The sequence below is a fragment of the Myotis lucifugus genome, unplaced genomic scaffold (genome assembly GCF_000147115.1).
Source record: "Myotis lucifugus unplaced genomic scaffold, Myoluc2.0 scaffold_246, whole genome shotgun sequence".
NCBI lineage: Eukaryota > Metazoa > Chordata > Mammalia > Chiroptera > Vespertilionidae > Myotis > Myotis lucifugus.
The window spans coordinates 149,531-175,104 of NW_005871294.1; the positions used below are offsets into that span (position 1 = coordinate 149,531).

The following is a 25,574-nucleotide window of genomic DNA, read 5'->3' on the forward strand; positions in this document are numbered from 1 at the left end:
CGCTGTTTTAAGCCACTGACAAATGGAGGGCAATCTGGCAATATTTATCAAAATTACATATGCATATCCCCTTAGATACATGTGCATACATGCAAAATGACACATGTAAAAGGTACTCCTTTAGAACATGGTTGTTATAACAGGTGACTGGAAACAACCAAACAAATATGAACAGAGACTAGTTAAATACTTGTAATATATTCATATAGGGGAATATTATGCAGCTGTTTAAAAAAGAAACGTACTCTTAGAGCTAATATGGAAGAATCTGTAAGTGAAAAAGCAAGATATTCTCAGTGTGTATAATACACCATATTTGTGAAAATAAAAATTAGGGGGAGATTAGAATATATATTTATATTTGCTTACACTTGCATAAAGAAATTCTAGAATAATAGAAACTAACAAAAAACATTATCTTGAGGCAGAGTATTAAGGGGTGACTATTCAGGGGGAAAACCTCTTGATGTCATACTTCTTACTGTCTCACAACCTCAAACATTCTGTCAGCAAATCTCATCTTGAGTATAAATGGTGTACTTCTGCCTCTATCTTAACCTGTTATCAAATCCTTCTTTGAACTCTGGCTTGTCTTTCTTCTCTTGGCAATACTCAATCAGCTTCCAGTTACATTACCTATGTTGAAAGTATATTTATAATTGTTCTCTTATTCAATTAAGTGGCAATGGTTCTTAATTACTCATAAATGAACCATGCCTTTCTCTAAATAATTCCAAGCTTTGGCAACTGTTTTTAGCTATTGTTTTTGAAAGACTCTGAAATGCCTTTTAAAAAGAACGTCATAACAAACTGTTTCTGCTCCAATATATATTCTTCTTTCTCATTCAGGACTCTTCTTTTATGTGAAGGTTATTTATTTTACTTTCCTTTATAATAAGAATTACAAGACCCTTATTCCTTAAAAATTAGAAATAAAATATTAATAAGTATTATGACATTGACTCTTCATTATTTTTAAAATTGACATTTCATTATTTTTGAAATCTTAGTTTACAGAATGATTTGAAGGTCTAGTTCCACATCAATTATTTCAATGCTTAGTTTTTATAGCTGTCACAGCTAAAAAAGATATTGATACACCAGTCAAATGAAAAATGTACAATTATGTCCTACATACCAAAGATTTTATTAAAATCTGGCTGTTTTCATCTTCTCTGATGTCTTACAAAATAGTCAGAAATATTTTTATATTTCTAACAAATAAGTTCAAACCTCATTAAAATTTTCATTTAATACGTTAATAGCCTCTTTCCAAGATTTTAAAATATGCAGTTATGAGTTTTTGTAGCACTGTTTCTAATAACAAAAGAACACACACACACACAGAAGCATTTTCAAACATTTTCAAACATGTGTATTGAAAATGCTTCCTCCAAAGCAGCTACTTTTTCAATCACTTCTAAAACATTATCTTCAAATGAACAGTGCTTATACAAAGGACAATTTAAAATAAATGATAGTTATTTTAGATAGAACTCGTGTAATAAATTAGGAATCAATGAGTCCACATCGATATAAATTGGTGGAAGAAAAAGGATATCTCTTCCTCATAGTAGAATGCCAGTTAATGAATGTAGAAAGGATAACAGAAATAGAAAGTTACCATTTGGCTGATTATGGTACTGAAAATAGTATATAACTTTATCTTCAGACTCTTGACCTACCAGGATTATTTGATTTTCATTAATCAGCATAGATGGAAGCCAATGACCACTTCCCATCATCTCTTAAGGCTCTGGTTTACTTGTCATATATTCCCAGAAATACACTAAGAAGATGACTAATCACTGATTGCTTCTTTGGCACCATATGTCTCCCAATTTCAAAGGAAAAATTATTCCAACTAGTACTAGAACAATAGATTTCCTACCTCCTGCAGCTGGAGTCGAACCTTGGTAACTGCTCGGATCCAGTGTGCTCTGGCTTGGGTGAACGGCGAAGATGCAGTCTCCTCAGGAAAACTTGTAAAAAAAAAAAAAAAAAAAAGAATAGTCCTTAAAAATAGCCCAGGCCACACAGTAACAGGCAAAACTGTCTAATATCTAAAATAAAATTATTTATATTCATGCCTACACTTGTTTAGTGATTCAGGCCACTAAAACAGCATGAATGTCCAATGTGGAAAAAAAAATCCTCTCTGAAATGACAACTCCTTTGAGCTTCTCATCTCTTCCTTCTCTTTCTTTCCCCTTTTTTCACTCATCCAATGAGGTAGAGTTCACTAGGACAGTCAGGGATCAGGATACTAGTAGCAATGGCAAGGGCCTGAGTTAATGTCTAGAATTAAAACTGTGCAGAGAGGTGTAGAATAACTCTCTCACCTCACCTCTCAAGACCAACAGCCTCCTTTGGGGGTTCTACATGACATCCTTAGGGCAGAATTTTGTTCCTGAAAACTCTTGCTGCTCTACTAAGTATTTTGGAAGGCTTACCAATTCCTAGACTACATCGAAAGTGCTAAGAAAAAAAGCACAGCCCTTTTTCTGCCTTTATATTATTCCTTGAGCTGCCTCAGGTACACCCTCAGAGAAATGAACAATAAATATAACAAAGCAGCTTTGAGACAGAAATACTACACTGGATTAGAACAAGTCATCATCCAGGTCCTTAACTGTAGAATAGTGCTTGATTCTTGGTGATAATACTTCTCCTGTCTCCCACTGTGGTATACCGCCAAGGCAACAAATAAGTGTCTACCATCTAGACATGTAAAAATGTATATGCTGGGCTCTAATGTAACCTAACTGGACCAATTGTTCTAAAACATTTGTAAGCCCTTCTGGCCAAGGTAGAACTTGAATTCACTTGCACAGCTAGGATCTGAGAGGACACAGCCAGTAGAGAAGGACAAATGCTCATGCTGGTCACTTCTGCTGCTCTACCAAAAACTCTACACAGACAACAGTATCTGCCAAGTCTAAGTTAACAGGGAATAAAAACTTAATACTACTCTGACTAACCATGAAATGGAATTAGAATAAAATGTACTCACAAACTGGTAAGAGAAACTCACATAATGACAGTTTCCTTATAAGAATATTGCAGGCATCGGCAGTTCTAGTTCCTGCTTATACAAGAAACAGCCTTGACCACAACTTCAGTTGATGCAGATCACCCAACTTCAGGAATTTCGCTAGCACTGACCTCCAGCATGCCGACATTAAAAATCCGTATCAGGACCAGCAAGGACACTGCCTGCATGTCCACAGCCCCTCCTCCTCATCTCTTTGTTCTGCTTTCCCTCTCCCTCCCTACAAAAACCCCTGCTGAGGGGTGAGTTAGATCTGGCTTTGATATCAATTCTAAGATGGGCTTTGCGACAAGTCCCCCATCTTCTCAGGTTACTAGCACTTGAATAATCCTCTTTCCTTTTTGACCAGCATCTGTCTCACAAGTTTGGCTTTCATGGTGGCAGGTAGCGGAACCTTGGTTCCGGTTACATAAGGTCTACAAAGAGTCATCTTTCAGTGGGTTGTCAACCTAGTAAAAAAGCTGGTCCAGAGCTCAATTTCCTGGATGTTTCATCTATTAGATGAGCCACCAAAGATGACTAAAGATTAAGAAAAAGGAAGAAGAGAAAATATGTTTATACTTTTAGTGGTGGAGTTGACATACCAACCATTCTCTCACTTTTACCTCGTAATCAGCATTCATTGCTCTGATCTTTCAGTGAGAAGCTTTATTATTAGATATTGACATTTGAGAATCTAAGTCACACCTACCCCTTATCACTCTCCATAAGTGGTTTTCAAATGGGGCTACGGAAATCTGGCAATATCTGGAAACATGTTTGGTTGTCACACTAAGGGTTGCTACTGGTATCTAGAGTGTACAGACCAGGGATACTCCTAAACATCCTACAATGCACCCAATAGCTCCCCCAAAAAAGAGTTAGCTGGTCCAAAATGTCAATAATGCCAAGACTGAGAAATCCTGCTCTGCCCTAACCTATCCGCAACATTACTGACCAATTTAGCTCAATAATAACACTCAAACTCTGTACTAAGTTTCATTATAAGACTGTTAAAAGGAAACATTTAAATTTTTTCTTATGGGTACCAACTGCCAGATACACTGGCAGGCCCTGCGGAGGCTGAGGGGTGAGTTAGATCTGGCTTTGATATCAATTCTATCTCAACCCTGTCCTGGTTTTCTCAGCCAGGGGGGAAAACACACACACAAAAAACCAAAAAGCAATGTTCATACAATCATTTTAAATATTAATATTCTTGGAAGCCTATTTCATTCTAAGCAGCTCCTTTGAATGAAATAATCTGCAGGGCTCAGGTCAGTTCCACACTCAGAGGCTACCATATATGAGGTCAACTAGTAAGCCAAGAACTTCAAATTCAAAAAAGCCTGGTACACTCTAACTAACTACAAAGATCCCAAGTATTCTTAAGAGGTCTTTAAAATATCTTGGGACTTATACCAAAAATCAAAGGGAGAATGTCGAACTAAGCCTCAGTACTCTCATCACCACCAAACCCAACTGTAGGGGGAAAAATGAAAAGCACATATTCAGCAATATAACAGGGTAGGACTGAGGAAACCTTGTGAGCTCCTCAAGCAGCCATCACCTACCTCTCTTGGGGTCCTAGGACGTGGTCTTTTTGTAGCACCAGATCTGGGGTAGGATGGGTTGTGACATCTTTCATCTCCTTGGGTTCACATGCTCTCCCCTTCTCTACTTCACCAGGCACCTCCAAGGTTTTCTCTTGTTCTCCAAAAGCCACTTGGACATCTCTAGAGAAGCTACCAGAGCTGTGGCAGGAATGAATTGAGTCCTTCTCCCGACGGTCATCATCTTGTTCATGACACTGGTCTAGTTCACTCAGCTGAGAGCTTCCTTGGCTCACATTACAGGAGGAGTCATACCTACTACTGCTGGTGGGGCTGTGAGAAGGAGAGGAGTACAGATGAGTAAGTAAGTGCAAACTAAGGATCAGAGAAAAAGTAATAGATTAATCCAGGAAATAATGATTGTATCAATGGCAAGAATCACAAACAGGAGGTTCCTGGGAATGGAGGACCAAACTTTACAATCTAGAAGACCTAGTCTCTACTTAGCAGTCACAACAGGGAAAAAACACATGCTGGGTTCTTAAACAGCACTTACCCTCAAGACAGCAATTGACTTTGAAGAATGCCTTGTCTTAATGTGATATTCATAAGTAGATTAAGAATTATTAAAAAGCCTATTGTTAAAAGTCTAAAATTCTTTACTCAGACTTCTAAAGAAACTTGTCCAGTGGCTGTGATTAAAGTTTTCTAATTTTCACATAATAAAATGGATGAACTCTACTCCCTTTTGCTATTGTTTGTTAAATTGAGGTCCCCTTTCCTTCCTGTACAATTGTTAATGTGGATGCCTGTGCCTTAGAATGAGCAAAGGACAATGGACATATCCCTTCAATTATCTCTCAGACATCTGCACAATAAGGTAATGGAAGCCACTGAGAGATGGAGGTTAGGATCAAAAAATTCCTCATGGGATTTCATTGACCATTCATCTGATGAATGTTACAATGATATTCCTGACAGCATACAGAATGTCCCATAGATAAACTTGCCCATCTGTAACTAAGTTGTTCTCAGGACATAGCTTAATTTTGGATAAAGTGGACAAAGTCCAACTCCAGGATCTAGGTCAGGGCCATATTAATGAATTTCTATACCTGAAGAGAGGTCAACCCAACCCTCTCTCAAACACCCGAGTTCCCATACCCAGAAAGGAAATTTGTTCCCCTGCTATGAGAGTTAGAAGCTATAGCAAAGACCTAGGACGTGGTCTTTTTGTAGCACCAGATCTGGGGTAGGATGGGTTGTAGCAGTGACTCATGGCCAAAAAGAAGAGCAGTACCCAGAAGTTACTCCCTTCAGCCATATGTAGAATCTAAGACGTTCCGACCTATTCAAGATAGAGGGACTTAGTGACAATCTACAAGACCTCTCCCAGTCCATTTGGATAGTTCCATCCAAGTCAGGGGCCCTCATTTTACTTCTGGTAACCTGCTAGAAAGCCAGAGAGTCAAGCCTTCAACTAAAGGGCTTATGTTTACTCTTGGCCAAATGAGGATACATGGTTGTTTTCCAGTAATATTTTCCCTATGGTTCCTCCCAATTACCTGGTATTTTCATCTCTCTCTCTCTCTCTGTCTCTCTCTGTCTCTCTCTCTCTCTCTCTCTCTCTCTCTCTCTCTCTCTCTCACAAACACACACACACACACACACACACACACACACAATCTCTAAAGCCCCTGACCAGCCTCTTTGGACAGTTTTTGGCCAGAGATCAAAGCATCATTCTTAAACTGCACTGTATAGTGCTTCTTCTTAGGAGAAATAATAGTACCCTTTGCAGATAGACCTGACAATGGTCCAGACTGAAGAACTACAGCAGATAATAGCCCTGAGCTCCTGTGAGACTTCATTCAAAGCATTTATCAGACACAAGTCTCATAGATAGAAAAGGCACAGACTGGAAGAAGCTATGCAAATTCATGTGGAATAGGATATAGAATATAGATTATCCCAAGCTGTCCTTTGTATTTTGTATTTTATTTAATACCCTCATTGCCACTGAAGAAAGTATTTTAGAAGACTTGGAAAAGGGAAGTAAAGTGGGTCTCTCCCCAGCTATTACAGATATAAGTGCTGAAGGCCCATGGAAGCATCCTACCCCATCATGTGGTTGTAATTAATATATACTACTCAACTACTTGCTGCCTCTTCCTACCCTCCCTTCTCCATTCCATGTTATATAAGGCAGAGCAAATCAGAGTGAGTAAATGTCAGGGCCTAGCCTTTCCTTTAAGTAGGAAACTTCTTGTTCCAATAAATAAATTTAAATTTGGCACTAGAGAGAAGGGAGAGGATGAAAAGACCCATACATTATTTCTTGTTACTTAACCTCTAATTAACATGAAATTCGGGTGCTAGGAAAGACAGAGGAAGGATGAAAAGCAGGCTATATCTAATCTACCTCTAAGTCATTGCATCATAAATGATCAATTCCTTGAAATCATTTATGATGCTTTAGTTGAGAACAGGCCTTTCATTCGTCTTTGTTTCCTTGATGCCATGCAGAGTAACTGGCAGCTGTACATTCAAAACAGAGTCCGAGCTGGCAGGCATTGCCTCCCCTCCTTGTGTTTCTGGCTGGTGAAGGAGCTCAGAGACAGTACAGTGCTCTTCCTCATGACTCTCTGAAAGACTGGTGAGGCCAGAAAGGTTGCCTTTGGTATTCCAGTCTTCTCCAGATGCTGGGATTTCCTGCTGGTTTTCCACTTCTCCAAGCCCTGAGAGCCCATGAGCACCTATACTTGGCTTGGGCTCCAGCCGATCAGAGGTCACAGAGAGATGAGCAGAGACCTTAGCTGGGTCAGCACTGGCCCCAGACATTTGAGAAGACTCCAAGGCTTTGTCAGCCTCCCTGGAGTTAAGGTCCTGGTCACTGCTGAAAATCAAAAGTGGAGTGGAGGATTCTGTAGGCATTTGTTCAGGGTCCCCTTTGTGCTCTTTTGGCCAGGGGGACAAAAGATCCAGCTTCTTTCCAAACCTTAGTTTAGGATCATTTGCCACTATACTGCCCTTGCCCTCATTACCTCCCTCAAACAGAGCTGACAACTTCTTAAAACCGGACATTAAACCAGTCTCTGCTCCCCTATTGCCAGAGGAGGAAGGTGGGGAAAAGAAAGAGCTCAGTGGTTTCCCATAGTCAGTAGCAGAGGATGGGAAATGGAGCTTTGGCCAATGGGTCATGTTTGGGATCTCAAAACGTGATCTTGGCTGCTCTGTTTCCTGGAGGGCTGCAGGTGGATCTTTCTGGGCATCAAATATCCCATAACTTTCTTTGGCACAAAGCACAGGTTCCTCCCACAGAGGGTGAGAAAGGGATCCTTGGGTTTCCAGTGTGGCTCTCTGACCAACTGAACTTGCCTCACTGAGCGGTGTTGTGGTACTGGTTTCTAGTGAATTGGTTCCCTGTAGCTCTAAGATGTTTTGTTTTGTGGAGGCAGATTGCATAGTTGGCTTTGGCTCAAGAGGAAGCGGCTGAATTGGAGAAGGAAGCTCTTGGGCAATCCAGGTAGGATCTGGATGGGACTGTGTTGGCAATGAAATATTCTCTGCTTCAAATGATGCCTCTGTGTCTGTGCCCTGCAACACCCCCATGTCTCCTTCATCACTCAGAGATAATACTCCTTGTCCAGTATCATCTCCTGAGACAGAAGATGTAGCCCCAATTGTTTCAGAACCCTGGGGTTCTGGAATATTGTCAGGAATACTGTTTTCCATTTCAGTCATTAGTTTTAGATCATCTGTCAAGGTAATGTCAGGAATATTACTGTTTTCCACTTCAGTTGTGAGGTTAGGACCATTTGTCAAGGTCTCCGAGTGTGACTTGGCTCTAACCACAGTCATTCTATAGTCATTGAGAGCAGATTCTAAATTGAATGACGCAGAAGCATCCTCTCTCCATAAATTTTCTGGAAGTACTGATCCTACAGCATCTCTGGAACTACCTTTTTGAAGCCATGCAGTAGCTGGGATAGATGATTCTTGTTTGCATGTCTCTGGTTTGGGACTTTTGAAAATTCCAAATAACTCACCTTTGAGTGGCGGAGATGATGCACCAGAAGCAAGAGAGAAAAAAGAGTTTCTCTTTGGAGGTTTAGAAGAGAAGAAAAATCCAGAGAGAGTTTTGGGAGGTTCAATTGAGCTCCCAGAGAAAGATTTCACTTTGTTCACAAACCCTGAAAGCATTCCTACTGAAGAGCCCAACAATGACTTGTCTTCCTCTTTATCTGTGTCTCGGCCCTGGAGGTGCCCTGCACACCCCGGCTCTTCAGAGGAAGAGGTTGGCTCCAGGATCTGTGTTAAGATCTCAACAGGGGCCTTTTCTAATGGCAAGTTCAATGGGCCACCAGAAAATCTTTCATTTTGGCGGTGGTTAGTACAAGTGTCTAAATTGTTGAGCTTTTCAATCAAATGACTATCGTGTGGAAAAGCTGAGGCCAGTGAGCAGCTGAGGAAGGCTTCCTGTATGAAATCTTCTTCATGAGAAGCTACCTCAAAGGTCTCTGGACCAATAAGCAGTGCTTCAGTCTGTGCCTGATATCCTGGTGAATGAGGAGCAATGTCTGTTTGCAACTGATTCAACTGGAAATCTGCTAAAGATCCATCACTGGATCCTAGCTTTCGCTGATAGTTCCCCCCTACATTGAGCTCATCATCAAGGGAGGTAACCTCAATGGTGTTGTTAATGGAAACACAAGGAGCCGTTTGCTGCTCATGAATTAACTCCTGGACTATGCTACCTCTATTGCCACTGGAACCTTCATTCACTGTGCCACACATGTCTACAAAAACACTTGGCTTCTTACAGGGCTGGGAAGTCACTGGAGCAATAGTTGAGAGGCTATGCTTTTCCCCAGGAGTCTGCTGTTTTTCATCCAAAAAGGACAAGCTGAAGAAACTAAAGGAGCTATTATGAGAAGCATCCTTCTTGATGCTTGAATTAGTGGGAAAAAAGGAAGGGAGTGTGAATAGCCCTTCTGCTTGAGATTTGGTTCTTGGTAGAGTAGCAGAGGCTTTGTTCTCAGGTTTTTCGGATCCAGTCAGGAAAGAAAATATACTCTTTCTGGTTGGCAACTCCAGTTGGGGTGGAGATATTGTGCCAGTTGAAAAACTTAAGTATTTATCAGAAAAATTATCTTGTTCATTTGAATTTTTTCTGCTCAGAATATCAAAAGATATTTTATTACTTCCTGAAACTTCTGTCACTGTAGACACACCACTAGTTTCTATTGTAGACTCTCTTGAAGACTCTTTGAAACAATTTGTTGAGAAAGATGGATTTGGTGACTGCTGGATTAAGTGGTCTCTGGAGGGTACCTCTTTTTCAGTCAAATTATTGCCCTGGATATCCTTAGTTGATGGTTCCTTTAGCCCAGTATCATCAATAGTAGTCTGCTTATTCAGACTTCTAACACGAACCTTCCCTTTAGAGGAAACTGGTGCGGCAGGAAAGTTCCCAAATTCCTGGATAGTTGGCTTTGTGGGATTAGGACTTGACTTGACCTCATCCTTATTAGTCATTGAAGAAACAGACATATTTTCAGTTGTCGGTGTAGAAGATACATTGGTTTTAAAGAAATCCCCAAGGGTACCAAAAAAATTTGAAACACCAGAAGATTCATTCTTTTCCTGAGATGTTATTTTTCTATTTTTATCACCATTCTTTTCTAAGTCTGGTGATCCTTCTTTATTCATCTGGGTTTTAAAGAGGTTCAAAAACCCAGATGCCTGTTTTTCATTTGCTGTTGCACTTACTGAAGAGTCTTCTCCCCGACCAAAGAGTTTCAATGCACTTTTAAATAATGTTCTCTCAGACTCTTTGGAAGACTGGTCCTGGGAAATCTCACTATTTTTGTGTTCATCCCTACTAAACTGCGATGCAAGAGGAACTGAAACAGAGTCGGTTGTCATGATTTCCTCATCTTCTACGGCTAATTTAGCCTGAGGAGTTATTTGGCTTACCTGGAAAACAGATTTCAACAAACTTTGTTTTTTCACATGAATGCTTTTTTTAAAAGGAAATTCTTGCTTCATATTTTCAGTAAATTCTGGTTGCTGAACATCGGATACTATTTGTCTCTCTGAATCCTTAAGAAGACTTTCCTCCTCGTTTTGAAATTTACTCTCTGATTGCTTACTCAAGATTAATGACTGAAGCTCGTCATTTGTGAGCTCTGCTAAGTTTGACTGCTGATCCTTCTTTTGTGTGGCCAAAGACTCTAAGGATTTGTTCTTTTCAAAATTCAAAGTACTTCCAACTGGAGCACCCGAAGCAGAAAATAATGAAGTCACTTTGTTCAACAATGACATCTCTTCTGTTTGTTGTGGGCTGTTAGTCATATTCTCAAGATGAACCAAAGTAGTACCTTCTTCAGAAGTCTGAAGCCAATGAAAACTGGGAAGGTCAACTAATGAATCCTTAACTACAGACTGGTTCTTGTCTCCCTCTTTAATTTGATTTTTATTTAAGACATGATTATCAATACTTTGGGGCTGATTGCTGAGATCCAATGTATGTTCAAAGTCTTCAGAAACACACAACCTTTCTTCAAAAATTCCAAAATCTCCTTCAAACTTTTCAGAATTACAGACTGAAAAATCTAATGGTCGATCCCTTTGGTTGTACCTTGACTCTTCAAGAACTTGTGAAAATGTTCCTAAATTTAGATACATTGGTCCCTCATTTCTTGGCAAAACTATAGATAAGTCAAGAGGGTCATCAATTGGTTCCTCTTCAACATACCACAATAATTCATCTCCTTTATCTAGTACTCTAAAACTACAGGCAGAAATAATGCTGTCATCCAATATAATACCTGATAAATCATTAGTCTGTGAATCACAATTTAAATACTCTTGATAAGGACAATCAGGTATAAATAAATATGCATACTGCCCAGTAGAATCAGTGAGAAAAGAATAGATATATTGACCATCATGGAACATATAATATCCATAGTCTCCATCCTCTGATGGCCACCACACTCCATTTTCAAGACATGACAACCATTCCTGGTATTCATAACCAATATTTGAAAAAACAAAGTTTTCATCCATTCTTAATGATTCTTGATCATCTATGGGGTATGAAGTCTTCTCATAACCTGAAGAACAACTTAAGTCAACGGGTAATCCTTCTAGTGAATTCTCAGTCTCATTAATTGAAAGATGACAAGAATTTCTACATGAGTTAGCTGCCCACATATCACCTCTTACTAAGTAATCGTCATTAAATGCAAACTGATCAAATGATTCATATGGTAAGTCACACCAAATGACGCTGTTTGAATTTGTTCTACACTCCAAGATATTTGCATTTTGATCTTTTTGGCAAAAATTTATTGCTGGGTTTTCTGAATCAGGCCACACAAAAACATCAGCTGATGGAAATGTATTTTGATTCAACATATAATAAACTGGCTGAAGTATTCTGGAATCTTTAGATAAATCTTTTATATCAGAGTCCCATTCATAACAGAAATGACTGTTCATCTCTTCAAAAACTTGACAGTGGTTTGATTTATTAAGAATGTTAGTATTTAGTATAGGTGGATTTAACTTATTTGAATTTTCACATAAGTTTGCCTCAACAATATGGTGTGGTGTTGGCCTCTTAACCAAAGATTTTTCTAAGATGTCTTGCTGAGCATTTGGTACACTGTTCTCAGAAGAGGGGCAATACTTTTCACTGTGCTGGTTTTTCCATATATAGGGGCAATGATGATTATCAACCCAAGCATCAACTAATGGTATGTTTTCTTTAGGTGAAGATAAGAAACTTTTTATGAAGCCAGAAGTTTCTTGCTTTTCATCATGATTCCTCTGGTTCTCAGAAGTCACACATGAAGTAACAGGGATTTCATCCAAGAATAAATGCTTATTTCCATTCAAATTCTTTATGTCACCTAAAGACATGGACTTGGCTTCATCTGGTTTATAATCAGTCATACTGCTACTGGTTATCAAGTTAAATATTCCTGAGAGTAAGCTTGGGGTATTATGCCTGTGATGAGAATCATCATTTTTCAAATTTAATTCTTGTGTACTAGACAAGTTTTCAAGAGAAGAGAATCTGTTAAACAAGCCAGAAAGGAGGCCTCCTTGTGTTCTTTTCTTGGAAGCTTTATCTACAAGTCTGTCTTCACTAATTTCATTAATCAAGGTGGGTTGTGAAATAGAAGTCAATGCTAGTGAAGAGTCTGATACTATTAAAGATGTCACTTGTGTAAGAGTCTTACTTTCTCCTGAATCAGAAGGCCTATGCTCTTTGGGCTCCACTGCAAGGATGGCTAAAGTATCTCTTTCACAGTTCTCTTCTGCTGTGTGGTCACTGGAATTTAATACCTCTACATCCCCAAATTTCTCAAGATCATTATTAGTATTTGGAACTGAATCAGACTTTATTTTATTAAGTGTGGCATCTTCAGGACAATTTTTTTGGTCATTTTTATTAAATTTCTCTGTGTCTCCAAATTTTCCTACATTATTATGAATATTTGTAACTGAACTAGATTTTATTGAACTAAGTTTGGTATTTTCATGGCAGTTTCTTTGCATCTCTTCATCAGTGGCTACTTCTGAGCCATAAAAACTCTGGTCATTGACAGTGATATGGCTGTCAGTGAAAGGAAATTTAAACAAAGGAAAAACGCTTCCTTTCTCTCTTAAATCCTGCTGCTTTTCGGAATGACTAAGAACACTGAGAAATGGAATATGTAATTTTCCACTAAAAGAAAAGGAATGTCCATCTTTCTTAGGGATCCTTTCCCATCCATTGTCCTCCAACTGATGAACTTTCCTAGATTCTGACAAAGTTTCCTTTGAACAGTTTTCAGTGGAAGTGAGTAAAAACTGGCTAAAAGATTTTCTGAGTGGCTCAAGGAAATCATCATCACCAGTAGCTCTGTCTCTCTCTAATGCCGCTGAAGAAGCCTCTTTCTTTGCAGTTCTACTGCCAGCTACACAAGGCTGTCCTGGAGTATCTTTGGCACATGCTAGTATTTTTGGTTCATCTGGTAACAGAGAGAGGTCTATGCGGGGTTTTCTTTCCAACAGATTCTCAATATCGTCTTTCTTACTTGCAGAACTAGCTAAGTTTGAAGATTCACTGGCTGCTTGGGAAGACAACAAATCCTCACTTATGGTCATCTGGGACAAGCCTGTACTGTCTCCATTACTCTCATCTAAAGCAATGACGCTACTGTCATTGCCAAGTGTGTCTTCCCTTTGACTTGATTCTGAACCACACCCAACGAAGCTTTCCTTTCTTGTTGGCTTGTTCTTACCTTTTTTGGTTTCATCCTTTTCTGGAAAGATCTTTAATGGAGTTAGCATGCTGGAAACAGACTTTATAGCTGAACTCTGACTCTGTGGAGCAGAGTCCCTTCCAAGAGTTTCTGCTGCATCCTGAAAGCTTAAACTTCCAGTTTTAATGCCGATGTGCTCATTTCCAGAGGTTTTGTTATGTCTGCCAAAATCCTTGTTATCAATTGTTTGAGAAGGTAATGGAGATTGCACGGAAAGATCCTTCTCTGATACTGACTTGGCTCTGGGTCTAGATCCCGAATTAATTGTCTCTATTTTAATAAGAGTTTCTGTTCTCTCTGGAGCTAAAGAACCCAGCTTTTCCATAGAGAACGTTAGATGCTTTGTGCCCGAGCCCACCTTTTCTGTGAGTGAACTGAACAAAGAACCAACAGCACATTTCACTCCATTCAACTCAGGAAAATAGATGGCCTTGTCCTTGTCATTCTTGACAATGTTTGTAGGTGGCATTTGGTCCCCAGGGTTTTTTTGTTCTGCATTATCAACAGTACTATTAATTTTATGTGTTTTTTTAGTTTTTGAAAGGGAACCATATTTATCAATCTCCTCTTCCTTCTCTGCTAAATATTCTGAGACTGTTTCTACAAAACACTGAAACTCATCTATTGTATCAATATAGTTCTCCTTAGGTTCAGTAGAAGAAAGGGTTCTCTCTTCCATGGGACACCCAGACAGATCTCCAAGTGTGTTTGCATTGCAATTCATCCTTTGTAATGGGAATGCTGGATTTGCTACATAATATTCTTTAGGAAAGCCTCTAATATGATGGACATTGGATGGATGGCATGTTGGTGACAGTAAACCTTCCTGCTTATCAGAAGAAATGGGCGAATCCAGAAGTTCATCAGAAGTACTGCTAGTAGAATCTTCAAGAATATCCAATGGAATGAAATCAGTGACATGCTGGGTTAAGCCAGATGACTTTTCGCAGTTCTTAAAACAACCTGGAAAATCATAATCATGACTTTCCAACTTAGCGGCCCACATGCCACACTTAACCACAAATCCATTTTTGTAGGGGTGCTTTTCAATGTCGCAAAGGTTACAATTTTCACTATTAGGATACATACTTTTGAAGTTAGTCTTCGTTCCTAATCTATCATTATGTTGTCTTCTTTCATTGTCTTCCAAAACTGTACAAGGGTTTCTTTTTCCTTCTTCTATCAATTGTATCATATTTCTGAGGATATCTGGAGGAAACAGATGCTTCAAACTTAAGGTCAAAGTTAGAGACAGTAGAGAATTCTGTTTCTTGGCTCTGAAAGGGTATCTTTTTCCAATTCTTGTAATTTGGTTGTACTTGTTGGCTGTAACATTTACCAGTTTTTGAAAGAGTTTTAATTTCCTTTATCTGTGCTTCTTTTATGTTTATGTTACTGTTTTCTAGCAACTCTTGTGATGTTTTCCCCTCTATCTGCTCAGATATACCTTCTTGCTCTTTATAGTCAGTATCAGAGAAAGCTGAAATAATCCTAATTCTGTCAGTTTTAGTCTGTAAGCCTTGTCTAGTGTAAAGAGATAAGTTTGAAGAAATATGAAGCAAAGGAAAAACAGGGTAAAGAAACAAAGAAGATTTAGTGCACATCCAATAAGAAAACTAGAATTAGTAAAATTATCAATTTAATAAAAACCATTCAGACTGAAAAATATAAGGAAATCCACATGATCTTAAATTAATATTATAGCAATGTAGTAAAAGAGTATTTTCCACATCAAAAAAGAACGGCTATAATAGTAACTTTTATTTTTTTTTTAATATATTTTATTGATTTTTTACAGAGAGGAAGGAAGAGGGATAGAGAGTTAGAAACATCGATGAGAGAGAAACATCGATCAGCTGCCTCCTGCACATCTCCTACTGGGGATGTGCCCGCAACCCAGGTACATGCCCTTGACCGGAATCGAACCTGGGACCCTTCAGTCCGCAGACCGACGCTCTATCCACTGAGCCAAACCGGTTTCGGCTATAATAGTAACTTTTAAATACTTCACTAGCTATCCTAAGCTTTTTAAAATCCTTTATTTTCTAAGGAAGAAACTAAATGAACATGTCTCAGCAATATACTAGTATAGCAGCGATTTTCAATCTTTTTCATCTCATGGCACATATAAACTAATTACTAAAATTCTGCAACACCCCCTGACTGGTTTGGCTCAGTGGATAGAGCATCGGCCTGCGGACTGAAGGGTCCCGGGTTCGATTCTGGTCAAGGACATGTACCGTGGTTGCAGGCACATCCCCAGTAGGGGGTGTGCAGAAGGCAGCTGATTGATGCTTCTCTCTCATCGATGTTTCTAACTCTATATCCCTCTCCCTTCCTCTCTGTAAAAAATCAATAAAATATATATTTTTTAAAAATTCTGCAACACACCAAAAAAATACATTATATTTTTGCCAATCTGTCAAAAAAAATAGGTATGATTTTGATTCATTCACACCGCATAGCTGTTGTTGTTGGCTGTTGTCATGTTTTACTTGACAATCTAAGGAAAAAGAGGTCAATGCCCCTGACTAAATAGTCAGGTATTGCATGTTTTCAAAATTCTTGCAGCACACCAGTTGAAAATCGCTGATATATAGAATGTATCTACAATGCCAACTTTAAAACTGTTAAGTATTCCATGAAAATATATCAAGGGATTTCAAGAAACCTAAATTTGTTGATGAATTTGGGTCTGAAGAGAAGCCAAGCTGTTAACCTGCTGAAAGTTATATTTGAGGCAGTATAGCCAACAATATGGTCAAACACATTTCTTTTAGAAAGAAAAAATATACGCATAATAAAAATAGTCTTTGACTATCAGAAGTCAAACCTTGTTACAGTGCCAAAAAAAGCAAATTATTTAAAGCGTTATAATTGTTATTTGTGAAATCTAAGACTATATGCATTGAGGATTACAGTGAAATGAAAATCTTTCTCTATATTGAGTACAACAGCAGAAGCCACATGTTCAACTTAAGTCAATGAATATAGAAGAGAGCTGACCTTTCTTTCAGTTAGGTTAGAGACTGCCTACTTCCCATGTAGTGAGGTAGGGGTGTAGAGAGAGCCTGCAGACTAGGAGCTTGTCAGCTCAGTGTGTTCTTTTATAGATCTAGCATCGAATAGCATTTATTTAGGAAACAGAAAAAAAGATCAAAGTTGTAACTTAGTGGCTAAAAATCTTTAAGATTTTTAGTCTTTGAGACTGATAGTCTTTTGAAACCCCTTAACACTAGAGATACTTTGGCGATATAACAAAGTCCAATTCTACTATCAAACCTCAAATTAGGTATTTTTACATAATTTACATACATTCCCCATTATTCTGGACTCATTAGGCAGAAGTCCATTTGATAGAGTGAGGAAATCAACTTTACATATTTTTTTTACATGCAGTTTCATTACTCTCCATTATTCTCAAAAACTCAAACTAAACTAAGTCCAGTCTGGAAAAAGTCTTTATAGTTACAACTTAAAATCAATAGATAGCCAGGGATAGAGTGAATGAAGCTATTTATTCTTATACTTCTGATTTATTGGAAGATACTGCAAACATGCTTATTCCCTCAAGATTTTTAAATGTTCTTCTTATAAAACTGTACAACTTAAGAATTTAGACTATTTCCAAGAATTTAGTATTTATAGTAATAGAGAAGTTTAAAAAAATCAATGCTAGTGATAGAATTTCTTCAAAAAGTTTTAAAAAAGAAATCACTTCAAACCTTTATGTTAAAAATGTCTATAATAAAAGTTTACTTACAGGGGTAGACTGGAGGGGTTGATGGGGGGAAAAGGGGGATACATGTAATACTTTCAACAATAAAGATTAAAAAAAATCATGTTGCCCAGCTGGCATGGCTCAGTGGTTGAGCACTGACCTATGAACCAGGAGTTCATGGTTCAATTTCCAGTCAGGGCACATGCCCAGGTTGCTGGCTCAAATCCCCAGTGTGGGGCACGCAGGAGGCAGCCAAGCAATGATTCTCTCTCATCACTGATGTTTCTCTCTCACTCTCCCTCTCCCTTCCTCTCTGAAATTAATAAAAATATATTTTTTAAAACTCATGTTAATTTTTTCCTCTGCTGGAATTGATAAAGTATTTACTTTTAACCTCATTTCATATAATACAGTAAAATCAGGTTTATATGGGATCAATTAAAGAAAAATTTTAGGGGAAAAATTTGCAACTTAAAGTATATCACTAATGCTCCTCTAAGTGTTACTTATTACAGCAGTAACCCAGGAAGTAAATAAAATTATAATAGGGTATTTATTAGGCAACTGCAGTTGTCCAGCAGAGTATGTAGTCATTTAGGTTGATGTGCCATTATTACTACTGGCCTGTACATCTAATGCTTGCAAATACAGAAGGGAAAGAGGGCCAAAATGTGGGTTTTATTTTGTTGTTGTTGTTGTGTATGTGTGTGTGTGTTTTTCTTAAAGTTGGGACAATATAAACAACTGAAATCAAATGAATAAAATATACAAATATTTAAATACTAAACCAGCAAGGAGTAGGGACCAACTATAGTAGGATTCCTGGCATGTTTCTTTTTAGAATTAGAATCAGATTATAAAGAGTGAGAATTCTATTTGATGGTTGATAAATGAAAAAATTTTCATTGAAAATATACTCAGTAATTGAGACAGGATGATGTCTAGCAGGTGGACCATCATCTGAGGCTCAAGATATAAATAGTATTTACCAGTTTGGTAAGGTGGGGCAAAAAATGAGATCATCACCCGGCCGGTATAGCTCAGTGGTTGAGCGTCGATCCAGGAACCAGGAGGTCACGGTTTGATTCAGAGTCAAGCAAATGCCGGGGTTTCAGGCTCAATCCCCAGTAGGGGATGTGCATGAAACAGCCAAAAAATGATTCTCTCTCATTGTTTCTGTCTCTCTCTCCCTCTACCTTCCTCTCTCTGAAAACAATAAAAATATTTTTTTAAAGGGATCATCCTAAGGTAGGTGAATTTCAGCAACCAAAATATGTGCTAAATTGGAATGGTTTTTAAAAAACTAACCTCCAGCCAATGAAACAATTAATTCAGGTAAGGATCATCAATGGATGCTAAAGTGAATGGGTTAAAGGTTGTTGGGGAAACAGAATATTGACACAACCTCAGATATAACCCAGAAATCCCTAATTACAAAGGGGAAAGATAACTTTACATTGTAAAAATATGGTATATACAGATTTATTAACCAAGAGATAAAACTAAACACCAATAATGAAACAAAGTAACCTTATGTGAAGGAAACATCATCTGTACTATTTTTGCCAAAAAGTGTGAGTGGGAGATTCTTTGCTGTATGCTGTATTGCACCTTAACATTTTTTTAACCATGCAAATGTTTTATATATTTAAGAAATTAATAAAAAATTTAAAGGTCCAGCAAAAGCACTGAATCTGCTACAGAGAGATCCATAGTAGTTTTCTTCTGAAATTCCCAGGGAAATATTTAGGTAGGAAGGTTATCCAAACATTTAACATCTGCGATTTTCTTTTTTTAATTTTGGTAAAGGGTGAATCAAAATCTCCGGGCTGGGCAGAAAAGTGAGCAGGCTTTTTCCAGACATCCACCCCCAGTGGGCATTCTCTCACCATTTGAGAATCGCTAATCATAAAGAGAAATATTTCTGATGGAAACGTATAAATGTGAATGTGTGGAAGAGGAAAAAATAACAGTACACAAAATCACTGTATCTTGGCCTATCTTACTGCTATACTTCCATTACCACCTCAGGTCAAAGTGCCCAAATCCTTGATGTCAGTTGTATCCTGAGCTCAGCATACTAGGAAAACAAAGTGCTTTGTTTCCAACACCCACCTGAGAGCCCGCCGCTCTGGGTAATCGAGGTCATAATCATAACTTTGCATAGAATCGTTGCAAGAGTCCCGGGAACTGCCCTGAAGTAGCAGCTGCTGTGGCAATCGCACAGGCACAGGGAACTGGTGCACAGAAGCGTTGGGCTGGGAAGTCGAATGGTAAGGAGGCGGGATGCTGTTGCTGGTCTCACTGCGATAGTCACTATCTCGGTCATCGACAGCACTATCAGGATCTTCAAAAGCTGTGGAACAAGCACAGTCAAAGCACCCAGGCTTTACTTAATTCTTCAGAATTCTTTCTGCTTCTAACTTAGGTAGCCACCAGCTGTGAGAACAAGAGCAAGCTGAGTTGCACCGAGTCTAGTGACCTCAAAGCCATGTGCAGAACTGTCTCAATACCCACTAGTTTCTCCCCTTATCAAATGAGATGGAAGACTTGGTTTAATTTTAGTGTTGATTCTTAGAGGAGTTACATTTTTCCAAAGCAGAATTCTTTGAGATTCTACTTCTCTAGCTATCATAACCCGAAGGAAAACCTGCTTTTAAATGTCATAAACAGATTCTGGTCCTCTACTATTATCAAAAGGAGGAAAAAGAAAAAAAATAGTTTTCCCATATCTTAATAAAGAGATTTTTTTGTTTAAAATTGTCTTGATGTTTCAGACTTTAAAATACATGAATGGACCAAACAAACAGGTCCAACATCAGAAACTGGCCAAGGAAATCGGGAAGGTCAAGCCAAGGCTTAAGAGTCACCCTAAAGGTCCAGATGCACTGAGAAAAGCAGCAGTTTTACTATCTTGCTGAAACATTGGGTTTTTGTAATAATTCCTGTCAAGCACCAACACCCTAGGTTCAGAATTCCTCTCCAAAGTATGGGCTGAAGAAGAAAACACATGCACTGCCCATGGGATCTTGCTGATAATGCAGCCAAGTTTATCTAACAGTGACTATAATTTCATAGAATTATTTCTGTTTTTCCGGCCAGCACAAACGATGAACACAATTACAAATTCTGCTCCAAGGAAAAATAAAAATGTGCAACACTGTGCTTGGAAAGGGAGCTCAACCTAACTGTGCTTTATAGGTTACTATACAGGGAAGCCATTTCTGACACCATCCTCTATGTACCTAACTAATAAATCCCATATTTCCTTTCTTGCCAAGTTCCCACTTGGCTCGCAATGAGGAAAACCAATATTCACCATCCCAAAAAGGAGATACTTTTAGCAAATGATGGATTCCTCATATTAGTAATTAAAAAAAAACAACACCTTAGTAGTAGTATGGGAAACAGAAGCCTCTTGAAGACCATAAGGTTAGGCTTTCACATTTTCTCATGAAGGAGATAAGGACCTGCATCCATACAGTGGAAATTAAAAAGAGTTAATGAACTAGGGTGGGGGGAATCCACACAGAAATGATAAAACTTGGAAACAAGCCCTGGTTGGTGTAGCCCAGTTGGTTGGGCATCATCCTCTATGCACTGAAAGGTTGTCGATTCAATTCCCAGCTGGATCCCAGGTAGGGGGCATGCAGGAGGCAGCCAATCAGTGTTTTGCTCTCACTTAAATGTTTCTTTCTCTCCTCCTGTCCCTTCCTCTCTCTCTCTAAAAATAAAAAATAAAAATAAAAACTGGGAGACAAATGGAAGGTAACAGGAAAATGACCCTTGGGCTTCTACATTCTACAGCCAAGTAGGTAATTCCACTAAAACAGACAGGGAGCAGCACAAATGTGGGCTTTACACGCAAGGAAGAAAATTTGAACATTGGATTCCAGACAACACTTGTGGGTACAGCAGGATGTAGGGGTAAGCTTTTCCCATCTGAGTTTAATGCAACATGTGAGCACAAGAAGAAAAAAAAGAGGTAGTGATTAGAACCCCAAGGGGAAAAATCAGTACGAGAAAAAGGCTAACCTTCAAAATGGGCAGGAACAAGATCAGTCAAAAAAAATACAAAGCATTCTGATCACATATTAGGAAAAAGACTTTGGAGGCACTGGTTTTAATCCTTGATGTATTTGTTGTTCTGAAGACTAGAAAGGATCAAGGGATGAAAACCAGAATGCCTTTCAGGTATAATTCTCCCTGAACCAACAGAACGAGTTAAGTGTGGGAAAAGTCAGTACTGAATTATTCATGCATACAGGGGGAGGGGGCAGATACAAAAAAAGAAGACAAAGCAAAGAGTCTGCTGAAATTCTGGCAGGAGAAGAATTAGCACATAATCCAGAAAACCAAAACTGAGTCTCCAAAAAGGAAGCCGTGATAGACAATCCTACTGATTGTGAGGCCAAGAGAGAGCAGCTCAGCCAGAAGTAGGAGCCCATGATCCAGAGCCAGGAACTTAGTATAGGGACCCTAAGTTTCTCACTGCATCTGACCTATTACTTCTAAATAATGCTTTGCGTGCGTGTGTGTGTGTGTGTGTGTGTGTGTGTGTGTGTGTGTTTTTTTATTTTAATATCTTTTTATTGATTTCAGAGAGGAAGGGAGAGGGAAAGAGAGAAACATCAATGATGAGAGAGAATCATTGATTGGCTGCCTCCTACACTCCCCCTACTGGAGATCGAGCTCACAACCCTGGCATGTGCCCTTGACCAGAATTGAACCCTGACCCTTCAGTCCACAGGCTGATGCTCTATCCACTAAGCCAACCCGGCTAGGGCATGCTTTGCTTTTTTATTTTTCTAGGCTAAGGGGAGGAATATTCCAAAACTTTCCTAAAGGCTGACAGCATTTCTATACTAAAGAAATAAAGTACAAATATTAAGGAAAAAAAAAACTATGGAAAGAAAAAATTGGGAATAGAATATGAAAAGTAGGAGGGAATGGGAGAAAGGAAACATAGGGAAGTGAAATGAGACAAAAGAGAGGAACAGAAAAAGAGAATATGGAAGGGAATGACCGAAAATAAATCTTTAAAAGTAAACTGGAGAAGAAATCTAATCTGGGACAAATCTGGGCCACAGGCATAGAGTGGCACCCAAACAAAATTGAATGAGATACTGAACAGTGAGGCTCTCCGGTGTGTGGTGCTCCTGGATTAAGTCCCTGTCTTTAAATCCAGAGTACAGACAGAAATTTACCAGCTAGAGAAGAAAGGAAAAAGAATTCAAACCTTTTTATTTTTCATTAGTTACTTATTTTCTATTTAAGTTAAAACCTTAAGTTATCCAAGCTCTCTTAGGCTGCCTTTGAGCAGTTCCCTAGTGAAAATACTCAGGATTCAAATCACAGAAAATACATACTCCATGAGAAATTCCATTAACAGGACAAAATTTAGTGCCTCTTAGCACCTATTGGACACCTAATCACTGGGACTCAGCCAAAACCCCTTGCCAGGTGGGTAACAACCAGTAATGTTAGCCTAGGGCTGTGTATCTTGCTGGAAAGGACTGACTACCCACTCTCCAAGCTCTAGAAGAAAGTCAGCCTGCCTGGGCTGCTTCAAGCAAAGTGAAACCATGTCATCGGCCTCTTGCTCACTTCACCAAACCAATGACCTCTCCCAGAATAATGCTTCTCCTTCTAGTCACTGCACTCCTTAGTCAAGAAAACAAAGGAGAGGGCTTCCTACACTGGCGGCTGATGGTACTACTTGTCTTTGGCAAAGAAAACTCAGGAGATCCTGTCAGAATTGTAACTGGGACTTTGGTTTGAAATTTATCATATACACACCGTCTCCAAGAAACCAGCCTGAAAGGATATAACATTTCACTCAAGATAACTATCTCCTGAGATTTAAGGAGGAGAGGGGAAGGTGGGGGGGGGGGGGGGGGGCACGTGAAGTTATATATGCTTGTATGCATGAATATCCAGCTTTATAGTTCAGAGAGAGTATGTTAAAGGATAAGATCAAGAAAATTATAAGGAATTCAAATTCTTACGTACTCTGCTGCTCTCCCCAGCCCAGATAGGTCCAGTGACCTAACAACACCGCAAGTGGTAGCAAGAAAAGAGTGACAGAGACAATTTTAGGAAGAATTCGAAGATCATTTCCCCAGCCCACCAATTATTATATACCTTACCTTATTTGAGCCTTCCCTACTTGCATTCCATTAATTTTACATAACATGTAAAGAGCATCTGCCTTCTACCAAGCATAAGACAAATCTACACACAAAGTACTCTTGCTCTCTACTAGTCACTATATAGGGAATAACAAAAAACTACTGCTTCCGCCCTAACCGGTTTGGCTCAGTGGATGGAGCGCCGGCCTGAAGACTGAAGGGTCCCAGGTTCAATTCCGGTCAAGGGCATGGACCTTGGTTGTGGGCACATCCCCAGTATGGGGTGTACAGGAGACAGCTGATCGATGTTTCTAACTCTCTATCCCTCTCCCTTCCTCTCTGTAGAAAATCAATAAAATATATTTTTTTAAAAAACTGCTTCCATACTCTTTTTAAACCTCCTCTGGCCTACAACGTCATTTAGAAGCTGATATACCCTTCCTTACTCCAAATGAGAAAAACGCAACCTGCCTCTACGAAACCCTTCCTTGTCTCTGTGTTCATTAAACCTGAGCCTACCACAGTATACCCAGGAGAGGCTCAGTCCTGATACAGTGGGAGAGTGAGTCCCTTTTCTGGAAGCGATGGTGTCCAATTTTGCTTCTCTCTATTGAAAGTTAAAAGGCCAAAGAACAATCATACTCTCTCATTTTTCAATATGTAATAAAACACTGTAGCCTGTTGGGTCCTCAGAGATAGCATTTTTTTCTCAATTACCTACACATTTTAAATAAAATCTATTAAAACACAAAAGCTTTGAATGACAGGAGAAATTACATTTTCTATTCATTTTTCAAAATAAAAAATTCAATATTAATTAAACTCCTATTCCACACTCAAACTAAATTTGAGGCAACAAATGTGACAAAGAAATCACTAAATATAGGCCTTTATCCTAAGAAACAATGAATAATTTGGCTTCATATTGGTCTTGAAGTCAAAGCTAAGTTATTCTGGCCCTGCCACATACTAGCTATATAATCTTGAAAAAGTTGTAAGGATTACAAGAGAAAATTAGTTTTGTCATATTGCCAGATTTTTGCTTGCCTAATAGGTTTCTGATAAATAGGTAGTGGGAGGGTTGGCACACTGACGGCCCTAATGTTTGCTGAGAAATCGCCAATGTCAGAGTTCTAGGATGCAGTTCCTTTGAAAGCTTGCTGTAAGAATCAAAATTCTAGAAGCATCGAATGATGCCAACACAGGCTGGCTTCATTACCTGAGCTAACTTCCAATCCTGGGGATATGGGACTACTAGTCACAGACTGTTTAATTTAACTGTACACTGAGTGTCAGTTTTCTTCCTATGTACTTAACTTCTTCCTACCACCTATGTCCTCTTCTCTGAAAGGATACTGTGCAATTTTTCAATTTTAATAATTTATTAAACTTTCTAACCTTGGGGAGAGAGGGACTTCAACTGAAAATTCTCCCAGGCCATAGCACAGTTGTCATAGCAACTGCTAAGGGGTAATTATCTTGTTTCTTTTAAAAAGAAAACTGAAAAATAATCATGTAGGACTTCAGATTAGCTTGCAACCTAGATTGCTCCAGGCAAGTAACAATACTGTTTCTCAGTGAAACTCTGGGACCAAAGAAGCCTCTGCTTACAAGACATTGCCTCTTTCCTCAATTTCCACAGCACTGCATAGCAGTTTCTTATACATAGTAAGTGGTCAATAAATGCTTATAGCATGAGTAAACCAAACAAATGACCCAATCCCATCTACAAGTTCCATTACTAACCCATGAAAATAACAGTAGTTATGCTGTCTGGACAACCAGTTCCCTATTCTCACTTAAGCCCATTACCAT

At 38.8% G+C, this 25,574-nt stretch overlaps 1 protein-coding gene across 6 annotated transcripts in view; it reads right to left on the minus strand.

The window, feature by feature from the left end:
- Nucleotides 1-25,574, minus strand: part of UNC13B (unc-13 homolog B) — a 142,219-nt gene that overhangs the window by 62,780 nt on the left and 53,865 nt on the right. For all 6 annotated transcript variants that reach the window (XM_023762459.1, XM_006098711.3, XM_023762458.1 and 3 more), the window contains 3 exons: nucleotides 19,744-19,984; nucleotides 4,606-4,917; nucleotides 1,892-1,982 (listed from right to left, as the gene is read on the minus strand). In XM_023762459.1, the coding sequence (XP_023618227.1) occupies nucleotides 1,892-1,982; nucleotides 4,606-4,917; nucleotides 19,744-19,984 (644 nt within the window). The remainder of the gene's footprint in view (nucleotides 1-1,891; nucleotides 1,983-4,605; nucleotides 4,918-19,743; nucleotides 19,985-25,574) is intronic.